The 27,982-nt window shown below is 37.6% G+C and overlaps 1 protein-coding gene across 1 annotated transcript in view; it reads left to right on the top strand.

Annotated features, from left to right (window-relative positions):
- LOC137285065 (bone morphogenetic protein 1-like) overlaps positions 1 to 27,982 on the top strand; it is a 66,428-nt gene that overhangs the window by 20,667 nt on the left and 17,779 nt on the right. The window contains exons 3-9 of the mRNA XM_067817268.1: positions 9,843 to 10,165; positions 12,991 to 13,111; positions 17,016 to 17,194; positions 18,059 to 18,292; positions 20,926 to 21,135; positions 21,888 to 22,001; positions 23,128 to 23,276. Coding sequence (XP_067673369.1) covers positions 9,843 to 10,165; positions 12,991 to 13,111; positions 17,016 to 17,194; positions 18,059 to 18,292; positions 20,926 to 21,135; positions 21,888 to 22,001; positions 23,128 to 23,276 — 1,330 coding nt within the window. The remainder of the gene's footprint in view (positions 1 to 9,842; positions 10,166 to 12,990; positions 13,112 to 17,015; positions 17,195 to 18,058; positions 18,293 to 20,925; positions 21,136 to 21,887; positions 22,002 to 23,127; positions 23,277 to 27,982) is intronic.

Genomic DNA, 27,982 nt, shown 5'->3' with positions numbered 1-27,982 from the left:
TTTGGATGTTGCCTTATTCGTTTTCATGAGTATATCTCCAAAGACAGAACTGAGTGTTTTGTATAGAAACAAGAGGTCTGGATATGCTTGAAGGTCATGTTGAACTGCAAGCTCCAGTTAAGCCTTCCAGACATTTGTAGGAGTTGGGTTTGATTTAAGACCCAGTGTAATTAGTGTAAGAAGTATGTATGGTCACATCTCCTACACTGATATGAGTGTCAGACACAGGTGAGGCACATACACTGGAAGCTGATCGCTACACCAGTGCCAGCAGTAGAGGCTAGGCTGGAACACTTGCCCATTTCATCTGCTCCACATGTTCATTACTCTTATCTTGTACATTTCACGTGTTAATTTCAGTGAAGGGCCACTTAACATTTGTGAACTTACAGTTGGTTTCAAACTATTTATCTGAGTAAATGTATGGCAGTTGTGATGAACATATCAGAACTAACAAAATGATAATAGTGTGTTAATACAAGATTTGTTTGGATACATAAGGGTGTATATTCTGTTAAAGTAATATTCTGAAAGTGCTACAAATGGATCACAGCATGTGAAGCAGACTATATTTTCCTAAAAAAGTGAAGTAGTCCAAAAGGTATCATTTTTAATAAAAGCTCCTAAAAGTATCAATTCACTCTGCGAAAAATTGCTGCCCTCTAGATACATCCATGTGGAATGATAGGTAGATTAAAACTTTTTCTAAATATATCTTTTGTTCCTGTATTCCTACCACTCTTTATGGTTGTCATTAATATTTAGTGGATGCAAGCAAACTGAATGGACACGGTGTGATCAACTCTGAAATTTAATTCACAAAATAGCACTACACAAAATTCCACAACTGCTGTCTGCATGTTTTAAAATCTGGACTTGACAATCTAGTGATTGCCATTATGCACATGGGTCTGGTCAGTTGTGACATGATACCATGCAGACAACCATTCAACTATGCCTCACACTATTTGAAATGTGTGGTTGGTTGGTTTGTTTGTAGGTTTAATGACACACTCGGTGATATCCCAGCTGTATTGCAGGGTCAGTTTAGTGAAACGGTTAGCTCAAAGACTGCAACATCAAAGAAACATGAGTATTTCATGTCATTTTGCCTTGTACTGTATTAACAGTTTGCAACGTCTTTTGTGTCGTATTGAACATTGTCTACAGACTTATGTTCTGATTTGAGTGAGGGTTTGCATGACTTTAGTTTTATGCTGCACTCAGCAAAATTTCAACTTTATGGCGGTGGTCTGTAAATAATCAAGTCTGGACCAGATAATCCAGTGATCAACAGCATGAGCAGTGATTTACAGAAATGGGAACCCATAACATGTGTCAAGTCAGCAAACCTGACCACCTGCTCCTGTTAGTCGCCTCTTACGACAAGCATAGTCACCTTTCGTGGCAAGCATTGGTTGCTGAAGACCTATTCTTCCCTGCATCTTCACAGGTGTGTTTTCTTTTGAAGATGCATGGAATATGTTATGGTGAACAGTTCAATTGTATTATTTCCATCAAAAGAAATTTGTCCATTTTTTGCACCAGCAATTTCTCTGAATCACCAATTGGTTAAGTCCACATAAATGCTGAGTGTCAATTCCAGAGAATAACCAGTCTCCATTTTTCTCCAAAACATGAATGCTAAATGAAGCAAGAACACTTCTTAAGATGAAATTGAAACTGTTCGGACCATACTTAAAGTCATTTGGTTGCTTTTGGTTCTTGGTTGGACTGAGGTTTTTTAACAATATCCTTGATGTCACACTGATGGGAGATTGGTGAAGAAAGTGTGACTTGAATCCACAGTATTGCAAAGCTCAGAGATCCCACAGAAGATGCGCATGAAACAGGTTCTAATGCCATTTACGCAAGGGTTTGATGTATTCCAGAAAGGTTGATGGTGACAGTTATTTCAGCTCATTATATAAACCAGAAATCCCTGCTGCTTGTAATTTATGAACATTTTATTACAAAACTGCTCTAATAATGTTTAAAATCCAAATATCTCCAATTTGATAGACGATTTAGGTTTGATAAAACCTCCCACTTGAGGACAAACCATAGCCAGATCAGGTTTAAGATTTATTTAGGTCTGGGAACACAAAACAGATGAACTGATTTATGGGGGAGGTGGATTTGTTATAAAAAACAGAGATTTATGTGATTATCAAACTGATGATTTTTAAGAAAACAACATCGAAACCATATGTCTTGTTAAAAAAGTTTTCGTAAATGATTCCAAACGTTTTTAGATTGATGCCAACATCAATGTGTCAGAAGACAGACCAGAAATGTCCTACACTGTTTGCCCCTCTAGCTGAAGCAAAATATCCTTGTCAAATATTTGGGAGCACTAAAAGTTAGCGCTGGTTGTGCTCATCAAGTATAGCTTTTATGATCTGTGTTCGAGGTTCTTGTCTAAAAAAGTCATTTTATCTGAGAAACAATACAGCCTGGGAATGTTTATAACTCAGTTTGTTTGTTAAGTGTATTTAGAAAGCAGACAGCTTAGTGTTAGTGGGGGAAATAGTGTAGCTTTATTTGACGGGTATGATCTGTCAGCCTAGGAGTGTTTGTCTATTTTCAAAATTTGTATAGTTTATTAAGTCATTGGCCTAAGAATTTTACGCAAATATTTGTTTTCGCGGAAGGGGGATTTGCAATATGATGGATGATTTATATTCATGTTGATGATTTGTAAATGTTTCAGTGATGATTTTGATAAAAATATTGTGAAAATAAACACTCAAACAACTTACACTCAAACAATCCAATATTATTGATGCAATATGGTGCAAACAGTTCATTGAGAGATTTTTAATATAACATAGAGTGACTCTTTATGCTAGTGTTGAATCATGAGGAGTAGGGAAGTTTCATATAAATATGTTGAAGAAACACATCAATGAAACAAAATGCTTTATTAGTCGGTTTTAAGAAACAGGGTAACAGTTTCGTTACTTTTTCATCAATTCAAACTTCAGTCACAGTTAGGTTTTCAGGTGTATAAGCTTTATGATTTGATAAAGTATCATTTCATTCCTTAGTGTGTCAGCTACCAAAGGTTAAAAAGCTACCTCTGGGTTTACCAAGACTGTTTAGTCCATATCATACCTTTGTGGTCATTATGGAGCAGAATCATCACTGAATCCTATTTTGGACATATGTGAAATAAGGCATAACATGGCATTCAAGATGATTGTATTGTACTTATGTAGTGACATGCATGTGTGTGTTGTAGCATGTGTGGTGGAATATTTTCTGGCCTACTGTGACAGTGTGTGGCAGTTTAACATTGGCATCATATTCAGACACTGAATACTGACTTTGCACCAGCTAGTCCAAGTTTCATCCCATGTATTACAGACTTGGTAGCAAGCAGTAACATCTAAAGTCATCTTTTGCTATAGACAAGTGGGGCTCAACCTAATGCCTTCTGATCTTCTGTGACTAACAGAATGAGTCATGCTATCAGCCTCTTATTAATTTGCTTTGGACAGTCTTATTTAGCTTGTAGACATCTTACTGCTGAATATAACAATATTCAGTCACTCATTCCTTCCTTGCTCAATCATGTCTCATCCTTTTGGATGTCCCACTGCTGACATACTTGTTTCAAACTTCACTTGTGTAGATAAATGCCTATGCTGTTGATCACTGGATTGTCTGGTTCAGCCTCAATTATTTACAGACTGTCACTGTATAGATGAAAGACTGTGGAGTTAGATGACAGACAAAGGAAATAAAACAAACTTTAGTTCACTTTCTCTCTCACTGAGAGCGCAAAGTTTACCTGATATAGAATATAATACATCTTGAACACTATAGCAGCTTTGTTTTATTCTATGACACAGAATTGCAAAAGCGAAATTTGTTTTTACAGTGCCCTTATAAATAAAACATTTTGGGTTGTTTGTGGTGTTTTTTCAACCATTTATTACAGAAATAGAAAAAATGTTGGTTGAAAACAATAAAATCTTCTGAAACTAGAACAGAGAAATGTTCAACGTAGGTACTATTTATTTGGAGAATGACTGAGGTAGCTTTAAAACTTCATCAGCAGATTTCATATGAAGAAGTTATTATCCTTGCCACATTAATTCTCCTACACATTTGTCGATGTTAGAAGCTGATTGCAGCAAAATATGTATGGTGGAGCATACCAGTTTAAGAATGAAATATATGTGTTCCTCTCAATTATCTGGTTTTCTGCCACTGGCAAACATAGCACTAGAATATACAGCTTCAGGTTAAGGCCAAAGATATCAAGATATCACATACTGTATGTTGATGTATTTTTCATCCTTGGAACCAATAACAGGGTGTTAATTGCAGGGAGAAACTGACACATCAAACATGTCAAAGGTCATGTCGAGCTAAAGCAATTTGCACTTATCTTGTTTTCACTTGAGCTATTAGCAGTAAACTCATGGATTGAAATAGACGATTGATTGACATTTGGTTAGGGAGATTTCAGCCATAACCCAGTAGATTAAGTATGTGATAATCTCATGGCATGGAGCTCGTCTGGAGTCTGACTGTGTCAGAGATTTTTCATTCACTTGTTTTTGTACGAGATTGACGTGATTTTACAATCTCGACAGGCAGTAAATGAATTATTGGATGTTTCTGTCAGATATCAGAAATTTTGGAAATTGATTTAGTTTCACACTGGCTCATGTCAAAATATATGATAAGAACATGTTGTATGGTTTCTGTTCTAACAAGTAATGGCTTTTTTAGTACTCATTTTAACAAAAATATTTTACAAGACATTTTCAAGTTGATCATCTGTATAAGTGACAAAGTACTTGCCGAAGGCAGCTGGTGTCGTATTATACCAATCTGAAGTCTGTTTTCACAATAGGTGAATATACTTGATTCCATCTTTAGAAAAATGCATCTTTTATTTATCAACAAACAATGTTGGTCTTTATCAATATTTTTAAAGCAGTTCGTATTTGTTGAAAAAGTCAGGCTTGCATGGAAACAGAGTGCTAGTAGCTTATATGATAATCCAGTGTTGCTGTATTTTTAGGGGTGAATGTTTTTCCTTGTCATGAAGTGGGAAGCAGTGTGCTTGTGTTCTGTCTGTGTAAATAAACAGTAAATTGGTGTGGATGTTCTCCTATCAAGGCCACAGTGGGTTGCCAGCAGCCTCCCCCTTCCCCCAAAGAGGGGGCAGACAAGGCCACTCACTCAGAACAATGTTTATACTACACAACCCTTCTTATCTGAACCATTTCACATTTTGGTCCTCTGCAGAACAAAACTTGCTTGTAGTTTAGGATTAAAAGACTTACAGTCAAAGAAATTACTTTTGTTTGGAAAGACAGTGTTCTAGATCTGTTTAGTTGTCTTCCCTTTTATTTTTAACTTGTGTAAAAGATGGGATGCTGTTGAGAAACAGGAAACTTTTTGATGAAATTGTATATTTTGAACAGAAATTATGGATATACAAATTTGGGGAATAGGTCGGGGTTGACACGCAGTATTATTCTCTGTGATCAGATATGAGTTGATAAACAATTTTGATTATAGAGGACCAGTCTGACTTGAAATGCAGTGGTTTGTTTTGAGAGTCGATGTCTGATTGTTAGCTGGTAGTAGTACTAGTAGTGGTACTGTTCACAGGGATGCAGATAACGGTTTGATCTGGCTGACTGGCAGTATTGTTCACAGGTCTGTTTATGAGTGAGTGAGTGAGTGTGTTTGGTCTCAGGCTGCATTCAGCAATATTCCAGCTCTGTAGCAGCAGTCTGTAAATAATCAAGTTTTGACAAGACAATCAAGTGATCAACAGCATGAGCATCAATCACAAGTCTTTTTGTGTGTCAAGCAATACTGAAGGACCAGGTGTGAATGTGGGCGACTTGACTATGTCTGGGTTCAGTTGGTTGACTATCAGTATGGTTTGATGGGTATTGCAGACAATTTTCATACTGCGATGCGAAAGCATATATTGTGACACATATTGCAAGTTTTTTTCACAAAAAACTACTTATAATCAAGTTAATGCTTGATTTATGAAGCAAAAACACAACAAAATCACCATGCTTGATTAAGCTTTAATAAAAAGAACTCTTTCATTTATGTCAAAATAATGGAAACAAAGAAAAGAACAATTTAATATCAACACAGTGGTTACTAGTTTCTCCACTCTCAAAAAACCGCAGATTTTTAGACAACTTGACCTGGTCAGGACATATAAGAGATCATTGATGGCCATTAATGACTAAATATTTATAACATCCAGATCCAAAACATTGCAAAACACTTGAACAAAAATTAACAACACATCTTGGAACCAAACTTAACTTGATTTCCAGTGTGAAAAATGGAAATATCCAAAATTTGCGAGTGTTATGGAGTTTTCTGAATGCATATCAAAAAAACAGTTTTCAATCGCTGCACGTCGATATGTATTGATTTCATATCTGAATCGATAATACCGGTAAACCAGTTGTATTGCATAGACCTAACAGCAGTCCTGAGAGACATGGCAAGCTGACTGCAGTATTCTGCGACCAGTCTAGGCTCAAGTCCCGTTTAGGTACTGTTGTTGACATCATGAATGAAGCAATGAAGTGTGCCCTTGTCATTGTTTTTCTTACTACACATGTGATTCCACCAATCCAGAACAGTGCTGTGATGATGGCAGTAGGTGTGGGGAAGGCCGGACATGGTACATACTCACTGGTTTGTCTACCCGAGATGTGGTGGTTTCAAGAAGAACCAGTAGATCTTTCGGTATCTGCCTGAAGTGGAATGTAGAGGTGATATTAACCTCTACCTGTGATAGTCTTTCAAGTAATTCTCAGCAAATGAGAGAAGAGTTTGTGTTATCATCTGCTCAGTCAGTAATTTTAAGCCTCATCATCCATACAGGCAGAATACAATCATTCCTAAGGCAAAGAAGTCACCAAGGAATGAACAAGAACAGTTATCAAAATGAGGTGAATAAGCTGCGCATATGATGCAGTTAATTACAAGGTGCAGTTTGGGGGGCCTAACTGAACCATGTACACCTGTACTGAATGAATCATACTGCACCTTCTTAAACAGGTTCTGTCAGCAGCAGCTGAAACATTCAGCCCAGGGCATATGTAAATAGATCTTTTACTTTGCCAAATTTGTTTCCACCTGCTTTCATTATTTTAGAATTTAGCAGTCCATTGGTATTTCATGTTTTCATCACAAATATGCTTTTTAAGTCCAGTGGAATGTTTGGGGTCCAGTGATTGTGTATCTGAGGACCATCCTACCATTGCATGTCTTATAAACAAACTATACTGAACTTGGCACTGTCTAGTCTTAAATATAGTATGATCAATTCTAAACAATGTGAATGGAGCACTTTAGGTTGCATATGTCGGTGTGAAATTAAAGTGCGTTTATGGTTCATTTAAGTTTAGGTCTTCATGAAGAGCACATATCTTCTTCACTTTACTGAACAATCTGCATGTCCTTGTACAAGAGAGAGGTTAACTTGCCTGTTCCTAGGCATCTTGTAGTAGTAAAAGAACTTTCGAATATTTCTTACCTTCATTATCATCTTGTCATAATTCGCATGATTTCTTAATTTAACTATCATTGCTATAAATAATACTTTCAGATTGCCAACAGAAATCCTCTTCATCATCAACTTATCCGCATCAGTTTTCAAGAATGTAGCATAAAAAGATAATTCAAATAGACATGTGTGGCAAATATTCTTTAAAGTCCAAGTTGCCCATCCCAAAGTTAACTCATCTGAAAAAACATATGGAGCAGATTAGGCCATATGCAAGCTCATCATCTTTGAACTTTTGATAAAATTTACAAATGCAGTCATCGCCTCACATGAACCCTAGAATTAAGATAGTATAGTATCAAAACAACTGTATTGGACACCCACCCATGTCAACACATCCCAGATAGGTGTTACAACATCTGTATCAGGTTATCTTGTACCAGGAACCTGGGTGTCATGATGGGCTTGTAGGGAGGTGCTGTGTACCTGTGTCGGGGACTTGTGGGCAGGGCAGCCAACACATGGCGGTCTGTGCTTGGAGTCTGGGATCTGTCAGGAAACTGTCTGGTACCACATATCAAGGGTTGATTCCTTCCTAATTACTTTTTTTGACAGGCAAGATGCACTGATTAATGTTCCTGTGTGATACTATCTCTGTTGGGAGGTTGAGCTTTGAAATTTTGATGAAGAAAACTTGTTTCATTTATGAAAGGCAGTAGATTTTTGTCTGAACTGAAGTCAACCTTTGTTCATGGAATTCTTTGGTTTTAAATATCTGTAAGTAATTATCTGTAGGGCAGTGACTAAAAGGCTAGTTTCTTTCCAAAATTTGGAATATGGTAAACATAGGAACCCATTCTTGTGTCTGCTGTTGTGTTTCTGCAACATCATTGTAATGTTGCTGTAAGATTGGTTAATGAGAAATATTACACACTCACTCACACAAAGACATGCATGTCTAGAGACACCCTTTTCACACACTACCATAAAAAACATGGAAAATATAATTACTGTAAAATGTTCGAATTGGTTCTTTTTATGAAAAATCATTATTGCTTTTTCGTAACTGTTTACTGTTTGGTTGACTAATGATCAATCAGAGACCCTGTATGAATTTGCTTGTACAGTAAACTTTCCCAATATCCACAAAACACTAACACTGAGCACATATGTTGACAAACAGCTGAGTCGTGGACATTTATAGGTCTAACCTCAGCATATTGTTCCAGAGTGCACAATGCACTGTATGGGCCAACTCCTGCATGACAAATTCAGACAGACAGAATGGCAGAGGCCGTTGGCGCCAAGAAACACTGCAGTGAAAGTATGTCATTGCATGCATGCTGCCGATTGTTTTCAGATAGAATCAGTGCCTGTTAAGTGCTGAGTGACTCTTTAATTATTACCACCTGTCTCTGCAGACATGTGCTGTCGTGCTTTTGAAAATTCCATTTGGTTGTAAGTTTTTAAAAGTTCTTTTTCGCTCTTGGGTAAAAAATGTTTCGACATGTACTGTAGAGTAATGAGTTGACTTTGCAAAGTTTTCTAGTCTACATATATATGCTGCTCATTAAATTGTGTTTTTCAGTTCTGTTTTGTTTGTAAACATGATTTTGTCCCAGCCATCAAAAAGGCGATCACTGGACGAAAAAGGGAGAGATGTACAAAACTATACTTTGAATAAGTGCTTATTGTCTTTGGCGCCTTTGCCAGATAATGGCAGGGAGTTAGGAGCTTCCAACTTAGGGTTATTTATGGCCTGGTTGTGTCTTATGCTACAACACAAAGATGTAGCTGGAATACTATTAAAAGTGGCTTAAACCCAACTCACACTCACTCACTAACTGCCTCTTAAGTCCCCCCTTTTACTGATGGCCACTAAAGTACGCACGCACGCACGCACGCACGCACGCACTTGACCACCTCTCAAGCCCACCCACTTACTCATGGCCACTCAGGTCAAATCACTCACTCACTCACTCACTGCACTTAATCACTCACCGCCTCTCAGGTCCACTCACTCACTCACTCACTCACTGATAGGGATATTTAATCTTTCCACGATATACAAAGCTGTTACTCATACTATGTCAAGTGTATTTTTCAGCAGGTCATATCTTTTAATCCCAATAAAACACTGAGTAGTATAAATGATTCTATCAAACTCACTCACTCACCCAAGCTTGATATCCAACCAGACCTGTGTTGTGAGGACTACATGCTGGAAACAATGGGGCATGACCACCCACCACTCTTCTAATGACAAGATGAAATGTCTGATGGTTTTCATTGCAGATGAAACTAATGGTGAACATTAATATTTCAGGAGTAAAAAACTATGTCGGAAAGATCGACATACAATGAAGGAAGAAATAAAAAAGTTACGAGAGAAATGGAGGAAGCTCCGGTCCGAACTGAAGCGTCAGAGAGGAATCGCAAAGAAATTGAGACGAGATGCAAGGAAAAAGAATCCATCCAGAGTTTTGAAGATTGACCGAGAATCTATGTTTGAAGAAGATGACATGGATAGAAAATCAAAAAAATCCAAGCAGTCGTCAAGGAAACGGTCTCGACGAGCAGCAACTGCAAAGCCCAACCGACTGTGGGACTATGGTGTCATACCCTATGAAATTGAGTCCAATTTTACTGGTGAGTAAATGTTCTTCTAAAAGTTACAAATGAAAGGGTTAGACATATGAATGTGACAAAACACATCTTAATCTTAAGAAATTTACACTGAAAGTTTCCTCTCATTTTATAGTATGGAGAGGTGGTTCCGTTTTAATCCCTGAAAACAGCTATTCAGGCCTGAATAGAACTTTCCCATCAAAATACTGCTTGATATATTAGTTTGATACAAAGTTTGATATATTAGAAAATGTTACTTTGCCATGAAAAATTCAGGTGTATGAGTTCGTTAGAATAAGTATTTGTTTCATAAGACTTCCTATTTTGTAATCATTAAACCTCTGTTCATTTATCAAGCATGATCTGTCGTAGTGTGGTATCTCATGTAATCTGGTCAATAGATGCTGCAATGATGCAACAGTGTTACTGTACACAAAAGATGTGGTGAGCTACAGGCCCTACCAGTACATGAAAACTACTAAAATAAATCCCCCTTCCCAAAATCTAACTGATTAATCATATGTCGAAAAGCGGAGCATGTTGTACTCACAGTAAATTTTTTCTGTAATGTCAGATATAATATATATGAAATGAATTATCAGAATTGGTGTCAGTTTCCAACTGCCGTCAAGACCTGGAACCTTGCACAGTTTCCTGTATGAGAAGCTCTGTTTGGCAAATACTACATATTTTATGTGTCTATCTGACTACCCTGACTGACACTGATGTCAAAGTTGAAACTCTTTTGCAAGACTGAATTTTGTTGGAGAATCTCAGAGATAAACGTGTCATCACTCTGTAAGCTGCAGTGGGATACAAGAGGTGGGGAGTTATTTGGCTCCGAAACTGTCATGAAAAAACTTAAATTGCCTGACAAAATGTAAACTGTTCAGGTTTAAAAGGAATTACATTTCAGAAAATAGGAAATTTGCTGCAAAAAGGCCTGATAGATGTAGTTCCGTGCTGAATAACTTCACAAGTAGTTTTACTTTATAGAAAAATCTGATGTCAGTTTCCAGCAGTGCCAGGTCTTGTTTCTTTGGTTAGTGTGTTATAATTTTTGATGTATGGAGCTTTTAAATATAGAATTAAACACTGCACAGGATGTGTGTCAGCATCAGGAATTTTCTTGCTTAGAAAAACACTGTTTGCATTTATCTCATCAACAAAATTTCAGCATTCACAAATATGTGACGAAAGGTAATAGAATTATATGTGAGGAAATTTCTTTCATTGTTAACATAATTTCTTCTGAGTCTGTCAGCTGTAAAATAACAAAGCTTCTTTTACAGAATATCAGTTTTCAAAACTACTCATAAAAATGTTCTCACAAGAAGTATATGCTGAAAATGTAGAATTGCATGAATATTTCATGCATGAAACGCAGATCAAATTGCGTGTAGTATGGTCAGAGACAGCTTCATAGCCAAAGGATTTTATGGTGAAGTATTCTCTCAGCAATAACACTGTGAAGAATTGAACAATACTTTGAGAACTTGAGTATTCAAGATAAAGCACTCATCTATCATGACATTTCAACTTGAAATGGTTCCAACACATATATTAGCCTTCAATGATGTTTCTGCACCACATGTTCGTATAGAATGTTTCCTGTGTAGAGGTTTTGGAACTTGAACAAATATCTGTAATTTTCATAAATATTTTTTCATGCATTGACTGCATCAGACCATACACATGTACATCCTAGTGTGTGTTCAATGTTTGGCATTTGGAGCTAGCCTCATCAGGAGTAGTCTCTCAGACTTTCTGATCATTATGTTCTGTTAGTTGTTACTGTAATTCAAAAGTCGTAAATGAAGCAAGTGTAAATTCTCCTTAGTTTCTAATGCCCCAGCTTATTGGATCCATTCTCATTTAATGAATTTCTTCATTTCTATGAAACTTAAAAATGTGCCGAGGCTAGGATTCTAGTCTAGAAAAGTCAGCTAAATGTCAAATATTCATAGTATGGAGACCTATCTTGTTTAAATATGTTTAAGTATGATCAATGAATTAGATTAACTGCTGAACTGTTGAAATAGAATAAAAGATGTGGAAATTGTTGTGTTGACTTAGTGGTGAAAACAATTCTAGATTCTATATGGCATCCAAAACAATAATTTTGAAAAATCTCTTTAAGACTTCATCACCAATTGCAGTGTAAGCTTAAGTTCAAGTGTTCCACCATAAAGTCGTTCCACTGTTGTCATCTGTCATAGACTCGCATTGACACCAAGACATAGAGTTGATCAGGTGCATGTGCTTTTGGATGGCAGATATGGAATATATGGTCGGTGTATTAAAATAAACATTATGTTTAGGATAATAGAGTAAAAAATGGAGCCCAGGCCTTTATTTGTTTCAAGCTGAGGTGTTTTAAGCTTGATTATCATTTTAGACCTGAGAGGGATTCCTTTCAAAATTCATTGTTTTGGATCTTGGAGTGAGACACCATTTGTCCTGGAAAGTCACAAATATGACTTTTTCAACACCAGAAACTTTGTTGTGCAGAGTGACGGATGTTTGAAAAGAATTGTGATGCTTAGTTGTACATTATTGCACTGATCACAGTGTTATCATATACTGAACACCAAGAGAAATGCAAGTTTCGAAAAAATAAAATCTCATGAAAGTAAGCATTGATGTTTATGTATTCTGTTTAAAAACTTGACTAAAAAACATTTCTTTTGCATTTCAGTATACATGTAAAAAATTGAAACTTTTACTCTCATTGTGTTTCCTTTCAAACTAATTCTCATCAGCTCTGATGACTTTTCCCCTGTGGCCCCCACTTACATCAAGTACTAGATACATCCAGGTAAACTAATGTCTTGTTGTTGACGCAGGTGCCAACAAGGCTTTGTTCAAGCTGGCAATGCGACACTGGGAGAACTACACGTGTATCACCTTCATAGAGAAGAGGGCAGAGGACCAAGACTACATTAAGTTCACAGAACGTTCTTGTGGGTGAGTACACAGCTTTCTCTGTCTCCAGGAAGCTGGAACCACTGCCATGTGGTGTTGGGCAGACCTTCTTCAAAGAGAGTTGGATTTGGGTAGTTTGATCCTCCGTTGTATAATACCATGTGTAAAGGTACTTGTTGTTACCCTGCCTAGTGTAGTGGTTAGAGCTTTAATCTGTCTCACAGTCCCTGAACCACATTGTTTTGCTTTCTGCCAAGTATTCCCTGCAGTGCTAAAGCCTTAAAGGAAACAAGTCAAAATTTCCTCATGTTCTGAATCTCTTGTCTCTCTGGGGCTCCTTTTCATTTAAAATGGGTTTGTTTGTTACTGTCAAAATTATATATATTCAGAGACTAAGCCTTAAAGCTTCTGCAGGGAGAGTTGGATTTGGGTAGCTTGATGCTTTGTTGTATCATGCCATGTGTATATATACCATATCCTGCTGAATATGTCTATAACACAACCTCTTTAGGTCAGTGTAATGTTTGTGAGTGGTGTAGTCATATTAAAGTATAACATGGTCTCTCAGTAGGCGAGATGTATGAAACTGATGATAGTGGGTACTATTACAAACAGTGCCGTGGACACTTGGTGGACACTTGCCATCATATCCCAATCACAAAGACAGACTGTTGTCATAAAAGCTAGAATACTGCAGAGTGCAGCATTAAAACCCAACTAACCATTTTCACCCACAGCATTACATATAAATGTTGCAATCTTAATTTTGATGTTGATCCTCACCTGACCTAACCTTCCTTCATCCCCTCTTCATCTTGCCTCAGAAGATTCAGCATGACTGTGGGTGTATCTGTTGTTGAAATTCGCTGTGCATATTTCTCTTTATCGCAATTATTGTCATTGTTCTGTCAGCATTTGTCTCAGTAGTTCTACTAAAGAGGTAAATGTTTATGACTTTTGTTATTAGGAGCTTTCACCTACAAGAAGATGGCATGCCCAGTGCTTGTGAAATTCTGCAGTTGAAAGTGGCGTGTAATGCTTCCACTATGTGTGTATATCACTCTCTGTATCATATTGTTCATGATGAAAATGGAATTGGTGAAAAGCACTTTCTGAGAACAGTATCAAGTTCAGCATTTACCATGATGAATCATTCTTTATTTATCTCAACTTATATTCTGCAAAAGGGGCATTTTGTGACAAATAACTTGAGTAAAACAAATTTAAATGGAAGGAAGGATAGGATATATTTTGTTCCTGTCCTAATAAATGTGCCAAAGAAACTAATTGCCTTGAAGCTGATCCCCCTCCCTTCTTATCCCCCCACATCTCCCCTATCGATGACCACATATGAAGTCAATTAGTCTGTCTTGAAGCTGAGCTGGTATGCTAGAGCTGTAAACTATAGGAGACAAATTAGTGGGGGTCAGTGTTTGGAGGCAGAGATTTGTATACTCTTTCTGGCTCACATAATGAGCTTGTTTATTGTCTCATTGAATTTACTGCCAATTATACCAGCATTTGTTCTCAGGGGTTGTTGTTCCTCAGCAGATACAGAGTCAGGAAGGGAAAGGAGGGCTACTCTCCCACAAGGTTCCGCTTTGATGTTTTGTGGAAGCGGTTTAAGCATGGATGTAATGTTTACAGAGCAGTTTATGTAATTTTGGGAGGGTTAAATTAATTTGTGATCTAACAAATTTCAAAAGAATCAAACTGAAATTTGTGATGTATCATAAACTTCCAGAGTGTAGTGAGTGGTGGATAGAGCTGAAGACATTGTTTGATTCCCAGACAAATAATTACTTAGAAAATACCTAAATGTGATGGAAAGCAGCAGATGTGCTGAAATGGAAATGGAGCCTATAGGGATGTGAAGCACTAAACTAATCTAAACTGAAAATCTAAACTGGCTTCATTTCAGTGAGGGCTGTGCAGTAAAACGATATGATTCTGGGAATATGAGATAATATTGTCAATACAGGCAGACAGTATCCAACATAGACAAAGGAGTCATCTCTGAATATGTATAATTTTGATAGTAACAAACAAATCCATTTTAATTGAAAAGGAGTCCCAGTGAGACCAGAGATTCAGGACTTGAGGAAATCTAGACTTGCTTCATTTAAGGCTTTAGCACTGCAGAGAAGGCTTGGCATTAGGGAAAATTATGTGGTTCAGGGACTGTGAGACAGACTATATCCAACAGTGGAACAAGGTATCCTACCATGCTATGGCTAGAATATTCCTTACGTGCGCTGAGACCTTACTGACTGAACTAAGATCCTATATTTCAGTGTAATCATTGTCGGCACAGGTATGCAGATGTGTACCCTCTGTACATTTCTGTTTACAAAAATATGGACATGTCAAAATCAGCATTCAGAAACATACCTGGTACCCTAAATAGAGGACATGTCCATATCATGCAAATCAAAACAATACCGTATATAGCTGTTAACTGATTTGGTACTGTAAATACTGGTTTATTTTCCTGAATTATAATCTCCACTTGCTACAGAGTAGGACAATGTCCATACACGACACATTTGTCCGAGTTGATCTCTACTTGCAACAGAGTAGGACAATGTCCATACACGACACATTTGTCTGAGTTGATCTCTGCTTGCTACTGAGTAGGACAATGTCCATACACGACACATTTGTCCGAGTTGATCTCTACTTGCAACAGAGTAGGACAATGTCCATACACGACACATTTGTCCAAGTTGATCTCTGCTTGCTACTGAGTAGGACAATGTCCATATACGACACATTTGTCCGAGTTGATCTCTACTTGCTACAGAGTAGGACAATGGACATACATTACACATTTGTCCGAGTTGATCTCTACTTGCTACAGAGTAGGACAATGTCCATACACAACACATTAATGTCTTGGTTGATCTCTACTTGCTACTGAGTAGGACAATGTCCATACACAACACATTTGTCCCGATTGATCTCTACTTGCTGCAGAGTACGACAATGTCCATACGCAACGCATTTGTCTTTGTTGTCCTGCTTCCTGAGAATATGGCTGTAAATGCTTTGGAATGTTGTGACCTTTCCCCATGACCGAGGTTAAGAAAATGTACATATTAACATTCCAATGCAAAGTACTTCAGGATATCTATCATTCTGTTATCGTTATCAATATTGTAGGACCTGGTGGCATGTCTTCTATATACACTTATCAGAGATTACAAGTAGTATTTAAATAATTCATTTGGCATGGCAGTGGTGCGGATGCCTTCTCAGGTGATGCGATGAAAATGATGAAGAGCTAAGTGTGGGAGGGAAGACCAAGATATGGGGTCGTAGACAATTACCGTTTTGATGAATCATACCAGAATGGTGCTGACAAACCTAGAAACATGATCAGGTTTAACTGGGATTAAAACTGAGAATCATACTTTCCTTGCATGCCAAAGGGAAGCAACACTGCACTTCAAATTGGAGTGCCTTGGATGATTAGACCTATATGCATCCAATGTTAGGAGCATGAGAAGCAGTGGTATTGATTTTCCATTGGTGGGAATTATAATAACAGCGACGACATCAACAATAATAATGATAACGTTGATAATGTGGTTGTAGTAGTGATGGTGAGTGAGTGAGTGAGTTGAGTTTTGCACCACACTCAGCAATATTCCAGCTAAATGGCAGCAGTCTGTAAATAATCGAATGTGAACCAGACAATCCAGTGATCAACAGCATGAGCATCAATTTCTGCAATCGGGAACCGATGACATGTGTCAACCATGTCAGTGAGCCTGATAACCCAATCCCGTTAGTCGGCTTTTTGGACAATCATGGCTTACCCAAGGCCAATATTCTATCCTGGACCTTCACGTGATGATGATGATGATGATGATGATGATGATGATGATGATGATGATGATGATGATGATGATGATGATGATGATGATGATGATTTATTTTTCAGATGTTGTTCCTTCGTAGGAAAGCGTGGCAATGGCCCTCAAGCTATATCCATTGGAAAGAACTGTGACAAGTTTGGTATTGTTGTTCATGAACTTGGTCATGTGATTGGGTTCTGGCATGAACACACACGGCCCGATCGCGACAATCATGTACAGATCAACTATAATCATATCATGCCAGGTATGTTGTAACAGTTTGTACATCTCCATCACCATGATATGCACTTTAAGTTGATGCGATCACTGGATGTGGCCATACATGCTGGTTCTCTCTGTGATGCTTGTAGACTCAAGGTATCAGTAACTGGATTGTCTGGTCCAGACTTGATTGTGTAGAGGCGTCATCAAGCAGCTATAATACCGTCAGGTATGGTCTCAAACAAAGGAATGCTCATAAGGTCAGATCAGAATTGTACAATCAACTGTGCTTACAGATGTAGAAAGGGTTTTGTTGCTTCCATTGTAAAATGGCTGTGCTAAACACCAGACATTCAAGAGAAAACAAGCAGGCATAACAACATTACCATTTTATTCTTTCTGTATCCTTCAGATTATAGGATAAATGTTTCAGATTCTTTACATACTTTACACACCTTCATTTTTCATCTTTGTTTTACTGCTAGATTATTTATCCAGCAAAGGTATTTCATCACTTGCTATTCATTCTTCCATTTTAGAATGATATGAAATGATGGTGATTATGGATGCTCATGCTATCAATCACTAATATGCTGAGTTCATATTTTATTTGTCTACAGACAGCTATCATAGTAAAATATTGCTGATTATTGGAGTATACAACGGGCAAGCTAAAACCCAGAAAAAATCTGGACGATGAAATAAATGTAATTTGGCATGTTACTAGATAACATTGTTTTCATGACCAACTGAAGAGCCTGACAGTCAGAAAAATGGGGTCAAATCAAACCTCCATCAGCAACAGCAGTCATTATCATACACCTGTAATTGTGCAATAGTGTGTAAACAGCCTCAGGGATCTTTATGAAGTGTCTTCTGAGGAACAATGGTGTATGTTGTACTACAGGCCAGGAATACAACTTCAACAAGCTGACACCAAGTGAAGTGAACTCTCTCGGGGAGGAGTACGATTACGGCAGCATCATGCACTATGCTCGCAACACATTTGCCCGCAACACGTACCTGGACACGATATTGCCGAGCAGAAAGCCAGGTGTGCTGGTGCGGCCGGAGATTGGACAGAGAGTAAGACTCAGTCCTGGAGATATCCGACAAGCCAACAAGCTCTACAGATGTCCAAGTACGTATACCCACACTATTGTATTTACCCATATCAAAAAGACTTTGTGCATCTTATGCTATATAGATGTAAATAATGTCCTTGGTTGTTTCTCGTTTATCACCCCAAAAATGGTCTAACATTATCAACATTAAACAAGTCCCTACAATTTTGATGTAAATGTCAGCATCTAAATATAGCAAAATGTATTTTTGTAATGATATTTTTTAAAAAATGAAAAAAAATGTAAATGGACAATTATTATGGACATGGGTGGTCCCTCAGACAACTGAAAGAAACTCAAACTCAAACAAGTCAAAGAACATTCTAGCTTAATTTACCATAGACTTGCAATAAGAGGAGATAGCCTGGCATTGCTGTTTTCTGCAAATACCGGCTTAACAACTATTCAGGAAAGGTAAAGAGATAGCATCTGAAGTAATATTCCACATAAACACATTTTCAATAAAAAAAATTGCTAATGGTTAAGACAGATAAAAGGAAATAGACAAGTTGAAATATACGTCCATGTTCCCTGCATATCATTTGTTGTAGCATGAATGGCACCATTGTTAAAGGCAGGTGTTAGGGTGCACATAATGAACCCATGCTATACAATACAGGGTTCACAAACCATCTGCAAGTGTGAGTAATAAGGCTCAAATAATGGTGTTTTTTTCCCGTGAACTGAAAACAGTATAATTGACTATTTGTTAGTGAACTTGAAGTCACACTCTTGATATAAAAACCATTTCATAAATAAATGTAATGTAAATAAACCTTAAAAATGGTTAAAACTGCTGCACTTAAAGATTTCTTCTTCAAATGTTGATCTTAGCCTTGATATTTTTTCTTACAACTATTCCACATAGTGTAGGTAAATACGCATTTGTGCTTATAAAAACATTTCATTTCATTCACAAGTTCATGACATGAAAAGGAGTCAGTGTTGGATTTTAATTTTTTTGTAAAATTTTAAATAGCTGAATCATGTTTTGGTGCATGTCAGATCCTGTACTTATAATGATACTGACAAATGCAAGTGCTGCTTGATATTGACAGCGCAACACATGTGATGCCTGATCAAGATCTATGCTGCCCTAACTCTCAACCCGTTTGTGCTGTGTACAATAGTGTTATCACATCACAGCCAGCCAGACAGTAGATCAAGGTTGTATAAATATGACACTCCCCCACCCCACTGGTTTTTAAACCATATTCAAGTATTTATGATCTTTGTATTTTAAGTGATGTTATATTTACAAGCTTATTCAAGTCAAACAGCAGGAAATTCATGTCAGGCAACCAGTGCACTTGGACCCCTGTAAAGTGTGCATGGAAATTTAACTTGAGTTTGTAGATTGTATAACCATAAACATAGAGGCAGCAGAAGAGTGGAAATAGAGGTGGAGGGGTGGGAGGGTTGGGAGGGTTGGGAGGGTTGGGATTAGTTCAGATCATACATACTGGTGTCTTATTTAAGGTAGTGAAGCACACAAACTGGTACAAAAATAAAAAAACCCTAAATGTGGCTCGACAGAAGAAAATGTTTGCTAGCTCAGATACCTGGTGCATTGGGGTAGCCTAGTGGTTAAAGTGTTTGCTCATTGCGCCGAAGACCCGGGTTCGATTCCCTACATGGGTACGATGTGTGAAACACATTTCTGATATATCCCTCCATGATGTTGCTGGAATATTGCTGGAAGGGGTGTGAAACTGTTCTCATTCACTCACTAGCAGTTGGTTTGTTTTTCATTCAACAATAGCAGTAGTAGTTTTGCTAAAATTATGTTTAAGTTTTGTTGACCACCTGTGATGAATTTTTGGTCATGTATATCATAAACTAACCATTAGACAATAAAAGGCTAAGTGAGATATATATACTTCTGTACAAAGTTTTCTAGGTCAGAATGAAAGGAAATAATGTGATACCTTTAAAATATGGAGAGCATACTTGTATTACACATTTTGCAGGCACTGAATGACTGTTTCTGTCAACACAAGTGTTTGTGGTATTTCAAATTGGACTTAATATTTAAGGGTTCACAGGCTGCCATAATTGAGGGTTCGCTTCTTCGAACATGTTGTATGTCATTCTCAAATAAATTCAGACTTATTTAGGCTTTGAAAGAATTTACGCTGCTGTTAAGTCACATAGGAAATAGAAAACATTTTGTCAGTGAATCTCTTGTTTGGGAACCAAGGAAGAACAAATATTTAAACTTTCACTTTTGATCTGGTTTCTGTCATGCAAGCTCATGATTTACGATTTAAATGAAAGTGTTGCTTGCAAGTGACACTCCCTCACCGACACCACACGTATTCGCCAACGCCAATGCCAACACCAACGCCAACACCAATGCCAACGCCAAAGCCAACACCAATGCCAACCAGGCCCACACCCACAGCCACACCCAACCCCAATACCCCACACCAACACCAACACCAACACCAACACCAACACCAACACCAACACCAACACCAACACCAACACCAACACCAACACCCAGTTTGTCTGGTCCAGACTTGATTATTAACAGACCTCCAACAAATAGCTGGAATATTGGTGAGTGTAGTGTAAAAACAAACTCATTCACTCAAATTATAGTTATGTTGTAAAAGCTAATACATGTCCATTTTGTCCTGTCTCACAGAGTGTGGTCGCACATTGCAAGAATCAAGCGGCAAATTCTCCCATAACCCGGTCACGTCCAAAAGTAACCTGTGCCAGTGGAGGATCTCTGCTACACATGGGGAAAAGATTGTCCTCAACATCACCAAGCTGGACATCCCAAAGTCCTTCAACTGTGAGAAGGATTATCTTGAAGTCCGAGACGGCTACTATGTCAAGTCTTCATTGCTTGGTGAGTTGTGACATCAGCCCTGCCCAACTTAGCATGAGCCAATAAAAAAATACAATGCTACCGATGACAGATCGACAGGTGTTTAGTTTCTTGTGATTTCACTTAATGGACAGATAACTGACAGAAACGTGGAAGTGGTGAAGTTACAACAAGGAAAGATAACTCTTCCACTGACAACAAGAATCATGGAAACTTCATCAACCATTAGCAAAGAGGTTTCACTGCAGTGTAAACATAAAAGAATCCAAACATCTCTGTCTTTATATTTCCTATATTTCTGAATTATGAAAAATCTGAGGGCAGCTGCAAATTTCATACAAATTACATATAATGCCTTATGCTTATTTAAGAATCTTAGATAAAACTTAAAGTGATCCTTCAACTTGTTTCTTATTCATCACACAAACATGTTTTGTTTCCCCTCTTCGCTGCTCTTTTGCAACGTTACATCTCAACTTGAAACTGGATTTTCTATACGATATTTTTGGTTTTGATGCAGTTGAGGTTTCTAACAAAACAACACATTTTCAGAAATTGAGTGCTTGTCTGGCACTCTCTATTTACAATCACAGTTTCAAGGTAAAGTCAGTAATTGAAATTTAATTCAAAAATTGCAACAGTTGTCTAACCAATAGGGATCTTTGCACAATGCTCACTTGGAAGGTGTTGTCTCCCCAATATCGGTTTGGCTATTTAACACTGACACTGCCTCCAAAGAATCCTGATGAGTTACATGTGTTTATGTGCTACAGGTCGCTTCTGTGGTGACCAGGTGCCAGATACACTGGTTTCCACAGACACCAGAATGTGGATTGAGTACAAGAGCAGCAAGAAAGAGGGCAAAGGTTTCCTGGCAGAGTATGAAGGTAAGCAAAGATGCCTTCAACATCTCAAAATTAAGTGTCAGTCTCAATGTCACTGGAATCTGAGATCAAAGAACGACCCACGGTCAGGCAAAAGATGATTGTGCTGATTTGCACATTGGAATATCAGGGACAAGGATTTTTTGGCGGGTGACCATTAATGGTGTGGGTCTGCCTCACACATGACTGTAAACTTAATCATCTGATGATCAGATATCATGTATATGCCAATTGGTGACATCTTACATTAAGAGGCAGTAGCATCTCTCCTTTGGCCCGACAAAGGAGTCCAGATGTGAATCCCATGGAGCATGTTCATTATTGGATGGCAGAATACACCAGAGAGATCCTCCAGAACAAAATCTTGATTATTGGAACTATATTTCCATCAAGTATGGAATGCACTGCTTCAACAGCAAATTCATGTTGACCGCACTTGTTCACATTTCACGACCATGGCTAGATCAACAAACTGAGTCAGTTCTCTTGTCATGTTTGTTTCCCTGAAAGAAACTACAGTTATTACGTTCTTTTTGCATTATAATAATAATAATAATAATAATATGTGTATTTATAATGCGCTGAATTCCACACATAAAGCATGCTCAAAGCGCTACATTAGGTATTTTCCCTCGATCACCGGATGTCAATCTCAACAGCACATCGTATTTCAATCTCAGCTCCCTGGGGAGTATACAACTCTTGCTGCCACTAGGCGCACCGAGTTTATTGTGGCTCTCTCATCCTAACGAGGTACCCATTTGACAGCTGGGTGGACTGGGACACATAGTCACAGCACTTTGTCCAAGTTTACTCCACGTTGCTGTACCCGCAACTAGGTGTATGCACGTGTTCATGTGGCCACCATCTGGTCATATGCCAACGGATTCGTGGGTTCTTTTAAGTGCACAGGGTTGCGTACTGTACACTAGGGGTTGTGACAACACTGAAAGAGTCTGCGCACAAAGTTGACTTCAAGGTTTTTACACCCGGTCACAGCCCACCTGCGATTGATTAATTTGGGGGATCAATTTATTCCAACAGTGAGTTAAACTTATGAGAAACATTTGGATGTTGCATTACTTTTTTCCATGTTTCCAAAACTAATGGCCAGGTATTTGTCCTTCAGCTATCTGTGGTGGAGAGATTGTCCGAGACTACGAGGGCCACCTGACCAGTCCCAACTATCCTGATGACTATCGGCCAAACAAGGAGTGTGTCTGGAAGATCACAGTCCCAGAAACCTTCTCTGTTGCTCTCAAGTTCCAGTCATTTGAGGTCAGGAAAAGACAACTCTAGTTTATACACTTCCATACTGTGATGCTCATACAACAATAGGACCAGGTGGTCTGACTCACTAATTTTGTTGAAGCAAATCAGCAGATCTCGGGGGTGCATAGATCATTGACGAACAATAACCTGCATCCCATGCTTGTTGAAACATTGAGCAACATGGGTTGAGGCAATGTGTTATCACAACAGAGATAAGGTTCTGTTGGAATGAAGGGATATATGAATCTTTGTCTAGCCTCTATCATCGTGTCATCCCACCTGGAGTGAATGTGTGTATCTGGGATTATGATGACTGATCCCCCTTGCATATAGTCATTTATTTAAGAAAAGACAAGTAGCAAAACATAACAGACCAGTTGGACTGTTTTCAGTGGCCAATTTTCTAGAGGTGTGGGTGAGGGGATCAGGTGGGGCAAGAGGTAGCCAAGTGATTACAGCATTGACACATAATGCCAAAGACCCAGATTCAAATCCTGACACTGGTACAATGAATGAAGCCCATTTCTGATGTAGTACAGCTGGAATATTGCTAAAAATGGTACACAATCTTACTTGCTCACTCCCGTTCCTATACAACACAAGTATGATTTGAATAATGCAAATAGTGTACTCATGATGTGAGCTGGTGCATCATATGACATGCATTTGGTGATATAAATTAATTAACTGAAACAGGATTGTCTGGCAGATTTAATTTTATCATTGTTTGTCTAAAGACAGCCAACAGTCTGAACCTATTTAAAATTTGTTTCATGTCATAAATAAAATTATGAACAACTAGTGTTAAATGACGTGATTAAATTGCTGAAAATATAGAAATACATCAGGATACGTACCTTCCTAAGTAGACAGTGGTTTGTTATCATGAAAATCATCAAAGCAGCCTTCAACCCAATTCAAATAACCATAAATAAGTATCTGTCACAACCAAGTAAGCAGTGTTTTCATGAAATATATGCATGTTTCTCCTAAAACAACACATGGCATTGTCACTCCCATGTTGACTTGCGCCAACGATGTGAATGTTCACGATGGTGTGTTTATGTTCGTCAGTCAGTATTGAACAGCGCTTGAAGATGAAACAAGCATCAGTACATGCCATTGTTGTATCGATACAGACATCAAAGAATGATACGTTGACATTTGTGAAGACTGCGCTGAAAAGGACTGACATGAAAATATGTCCTTCGCTAAAGTTGATCGAAAGCTATGAGCATCCACCGAAGTAAACTCAATGATTAGGAGCTGCTCAGTTGTCAGGTTATCCCATCGAATCTTCTCATGATGAACAGCAGTTCAAATATGTCATATTGATTAATCATGTCAAAGAGAAATGTACCTGTTAAACCTAAGTTATCCATGTTGATGGAACACCACCATCCTTTTCCCTGGTGTATCTACATCATTGCTGTTTTGAAAGATGGCCCTTGTGAACAGGAATTCAATTTGGTTTGTTTGTTTTTACCTCAAACTTACACTGTGGATTTACAAGAGATGGGATCACATGTGATGGTAGTTCACTTTTGTTGCGATCTAACGAGTCCATTAATTATTCACTTTTATGGACATTCTGTTAAGTTCATTGCTATTGAAAATCATGTTTTATACCCAAGTTCTATTGATTTTCTATTAAGCCACCTCGTTATCCAGCTTTTTGATTTTCCACTTGAGAATTTGATTGTATATTTTTTCAGTTATTTTAGACCATGATCAGACTAGAGTCCTTGATGAGAAAATTAATTGTAATCTCTCAGTTCAGACCCAGAACAATAGTGCATAAATCATGCACTTTTTTAAGAAAATCAGGTGCCAGTAGTGAAAAGTAATTTGAAAGCTGCTCAACTGAAGGAAATAAATTATAGTTCAATATCAAGTTCAAACTGAGTTCCAGTGACCTAGTTGAATGCTAATTTTAGAACACTAATGATATTAAGAAGGATTTTTTTTTCATATTTTTAAATTTCATCTATATTTAAGTTTTATTTTTATCAGCTCTTTTTGTTCAAGTGTACTTGTATCTCTTGAACATGTAACACTTGTAGTTATAAGAACTATTAAGGGTTTCAAGGGTTCTTGTGTCTTTCTGCTCTGGTTTGTGAGTCAAGGGACCCTATAAATCTCACATTATAGTGTTAAGACAAGAACTCTTGACTTTAATGCTTAATTTTGAACAATACTTTACAAACTTCTCAGAACATATTTTTGGCATCAGCTGAATGAGACATTATTCTGGAGAGGAAATTATTAAATCCTATTATAAATTTGGAAATTAAAAGTCATGGAGTTTTCTATGTCTGCTCAGAGGCTAATTATTCCCAAGTGTGCACCAAATGTCAGTAAAAATTCCTGAATTTGTATTAAATGTTTCCCAGGTCAAGGTTTTGGAGGTATAACTCATATTGTGGTTTTGTAAGGTGATTTACATGCCACTGATAACAGAATCACTGGAGGAAAAGATACTTTTATATTTATTGCAACATTACTACATTTATTGCAGTGTGAATATTTAATGTTAAAATATCTCTGAATTTAGGAAAAGAAAACTTGAGATTAAAGCACATAATGACCTTTCCCAGTTTGTCTCTCAAGGTCACTTAATCTGGAGACATGGAAGAGTCCATGGTTGTAGAGCTAATACTGGCATAGTAAACTAGCCTCGATACGAAGAGAGCTGTTACTGTATTGGTACTATTTGTTAATTAAGGAAGAGTATTTGTACCACATCTGTTTTCCACAAAGAGCTAATAATTCTGGCAATATACTGTTCATGGGATCTGGATGTTGAATACCTTCACAGCATTTGGCTGTGTAGACACATGCTTTTAACACATGACTTAGCCAGAGATGATTACTTTATAGTAGTGTTTCTCTTGCCTCTTTAATCCTCAAGTGAGACACCATAGATTGGTGTAGTTCTTTAGCACTTAGTAACCAATAAATATCAGCCAGCTTGTTTGGTGCAAATCAATCTGGTACATACAAATACGGTTTTCATGTAACACTTGATTCAAAGACATTTTAGTTTTAGAGTGAACCTTAAGTAGAGAAGGTCAAACAGGTTTTGGGGCAGTTCAGTAGCCTAGTGGTTACAGCATTTGCTGATAACCCAGGTTCGATTCCCTACATGGATCCAATGTAGGAAGCACATGTCTGATTTCCCCTACCATGATATTGCTGGAATAATGATTAAGTGGCATAAAACTCAATAAGGTTTCCAGGATCTTTTGTACCGGACATTCTTGGAAGGCATTCAGAAGTAAGTAAAAGACAAACATATGAATGGCAACCTCTCGTTTATTGTATGTCACAATGTCTCTGGGCTATTCCTTGCCCCTTCATCAGGTGAACTGATCATCAACAGAAAAAGACAGATTTTGTTTTACTTGTACAAATTTTGTGCAGTGGGGTAGCGTTTCTGTTAGAGTGTAAGTACATTACATCTGGTACACTGAAAGTGATTCACCACATCCTTGTAACGTCTGAAACTGCTTCTGGTATACAATGCACCAGTAATGCTGGTATATTTCCAAAAGCAGCCTGACACTCTACCTACTTGTTACAGGGTGGTGGAGTAGCCAAGTGGTTAAAGCGTCATGTCAAGACACAGGTTCGAGTCCCCAAATGGATGAAGCCCATTTGTTGTGTCCCTTGCCATGATATTGCTGGACAATTGCTAAAATCATTGTAAAACTAAACTCAGTGGCTAACTTGTACAAGCTTTAACACAACACAGAAACCTTCAGCAGTAATCATGTAGTCCCAAGATGGGAAATCATTTACCATGTTTGACACAGACCCAGAATTGAATTTTCTTAGCACTACATGGTGTGATTGCTTCATATTCTACATAAGCTTTCAATCTACTGGTTCCTTTTTCTCATCAGCATGTTTAGGATGAAGCTACTGTCAAAAGAGAAATTATGGATGCTTTTTTTCTACATCTGTATCTATGTAACACCCTATGTTTCAAATACCAGACATCAAATAGACTTTAAGGTGCTCATTTGCTCCACTTTCTTCAGCCAAGCCCTTTAATTTCCCTCCACAAGGATCAAGAGATTCCTGCTCAAGAATATTAGGATTTCGGCTGATTTTTTTGGGAGGTTGTGATTGGTATGAATCTGATAAGAGATTGGGAATCCATGTGTGGGAATTCAGTGTTTTAAGGGAATAATGAAAGAGATGTTAAAGCTGAGTTTTTGGCTTCACAGTCAATCATGAAATGAGACTTGATGTGGGGAGCATTTAGTGCAGAGATATGTGATTTAATAACTTCTTGTTAGTAGGGTTATTTAATTTTATCAATTTAAATTAAGTATCTGTTACACTTTCTTTCTTTTAATACTGTTTTCTGTGTACTGATTTCTTTCCTTGTTAATGTATTTTTCATACTGATCTAAAGATTACATTCGAATGAAAACTGTCTTTGTGAATTTACTGAATTTATGGATTCTAGAGACTTATGAATGTACATCAGTCACAAATATGTTTGATAATTATATACAATCGGATAACTGTTGTAAAGGTTTCCTAGCCATGACTATTTATAGCGTGTTTGTGTATTTACTTAAAAGGCATCATAACAGGACTGCTCTTTGAGTTCATATCACCTGGTGAGAGACTTCAGCAGGACGTAAAATATCTGGATGTATTTTATGAATGGCTCTATTTGAATTTTATGTTTAATGAAG

Source organism: Haliotis asinina, chromosome 5 (genome assembly GCF_037392515.1).
Source record: "Haliotis asinina isolate JCU_RB_2024 chromosome 5, JCU_Hal_asi_v2, whole genome shotgun sequence".
NCBI classification, from domain to species: Eukaryota; Metazoa; Mollusca; class Gastropoda; order Lepetellida; family Haliotidae; genus Haliotis; species Haliotis asinina.
Note: the sequence above shows the minus strand (reverse complement) of the source record. Positions and strands in the feature narration are given on the sequence as shown.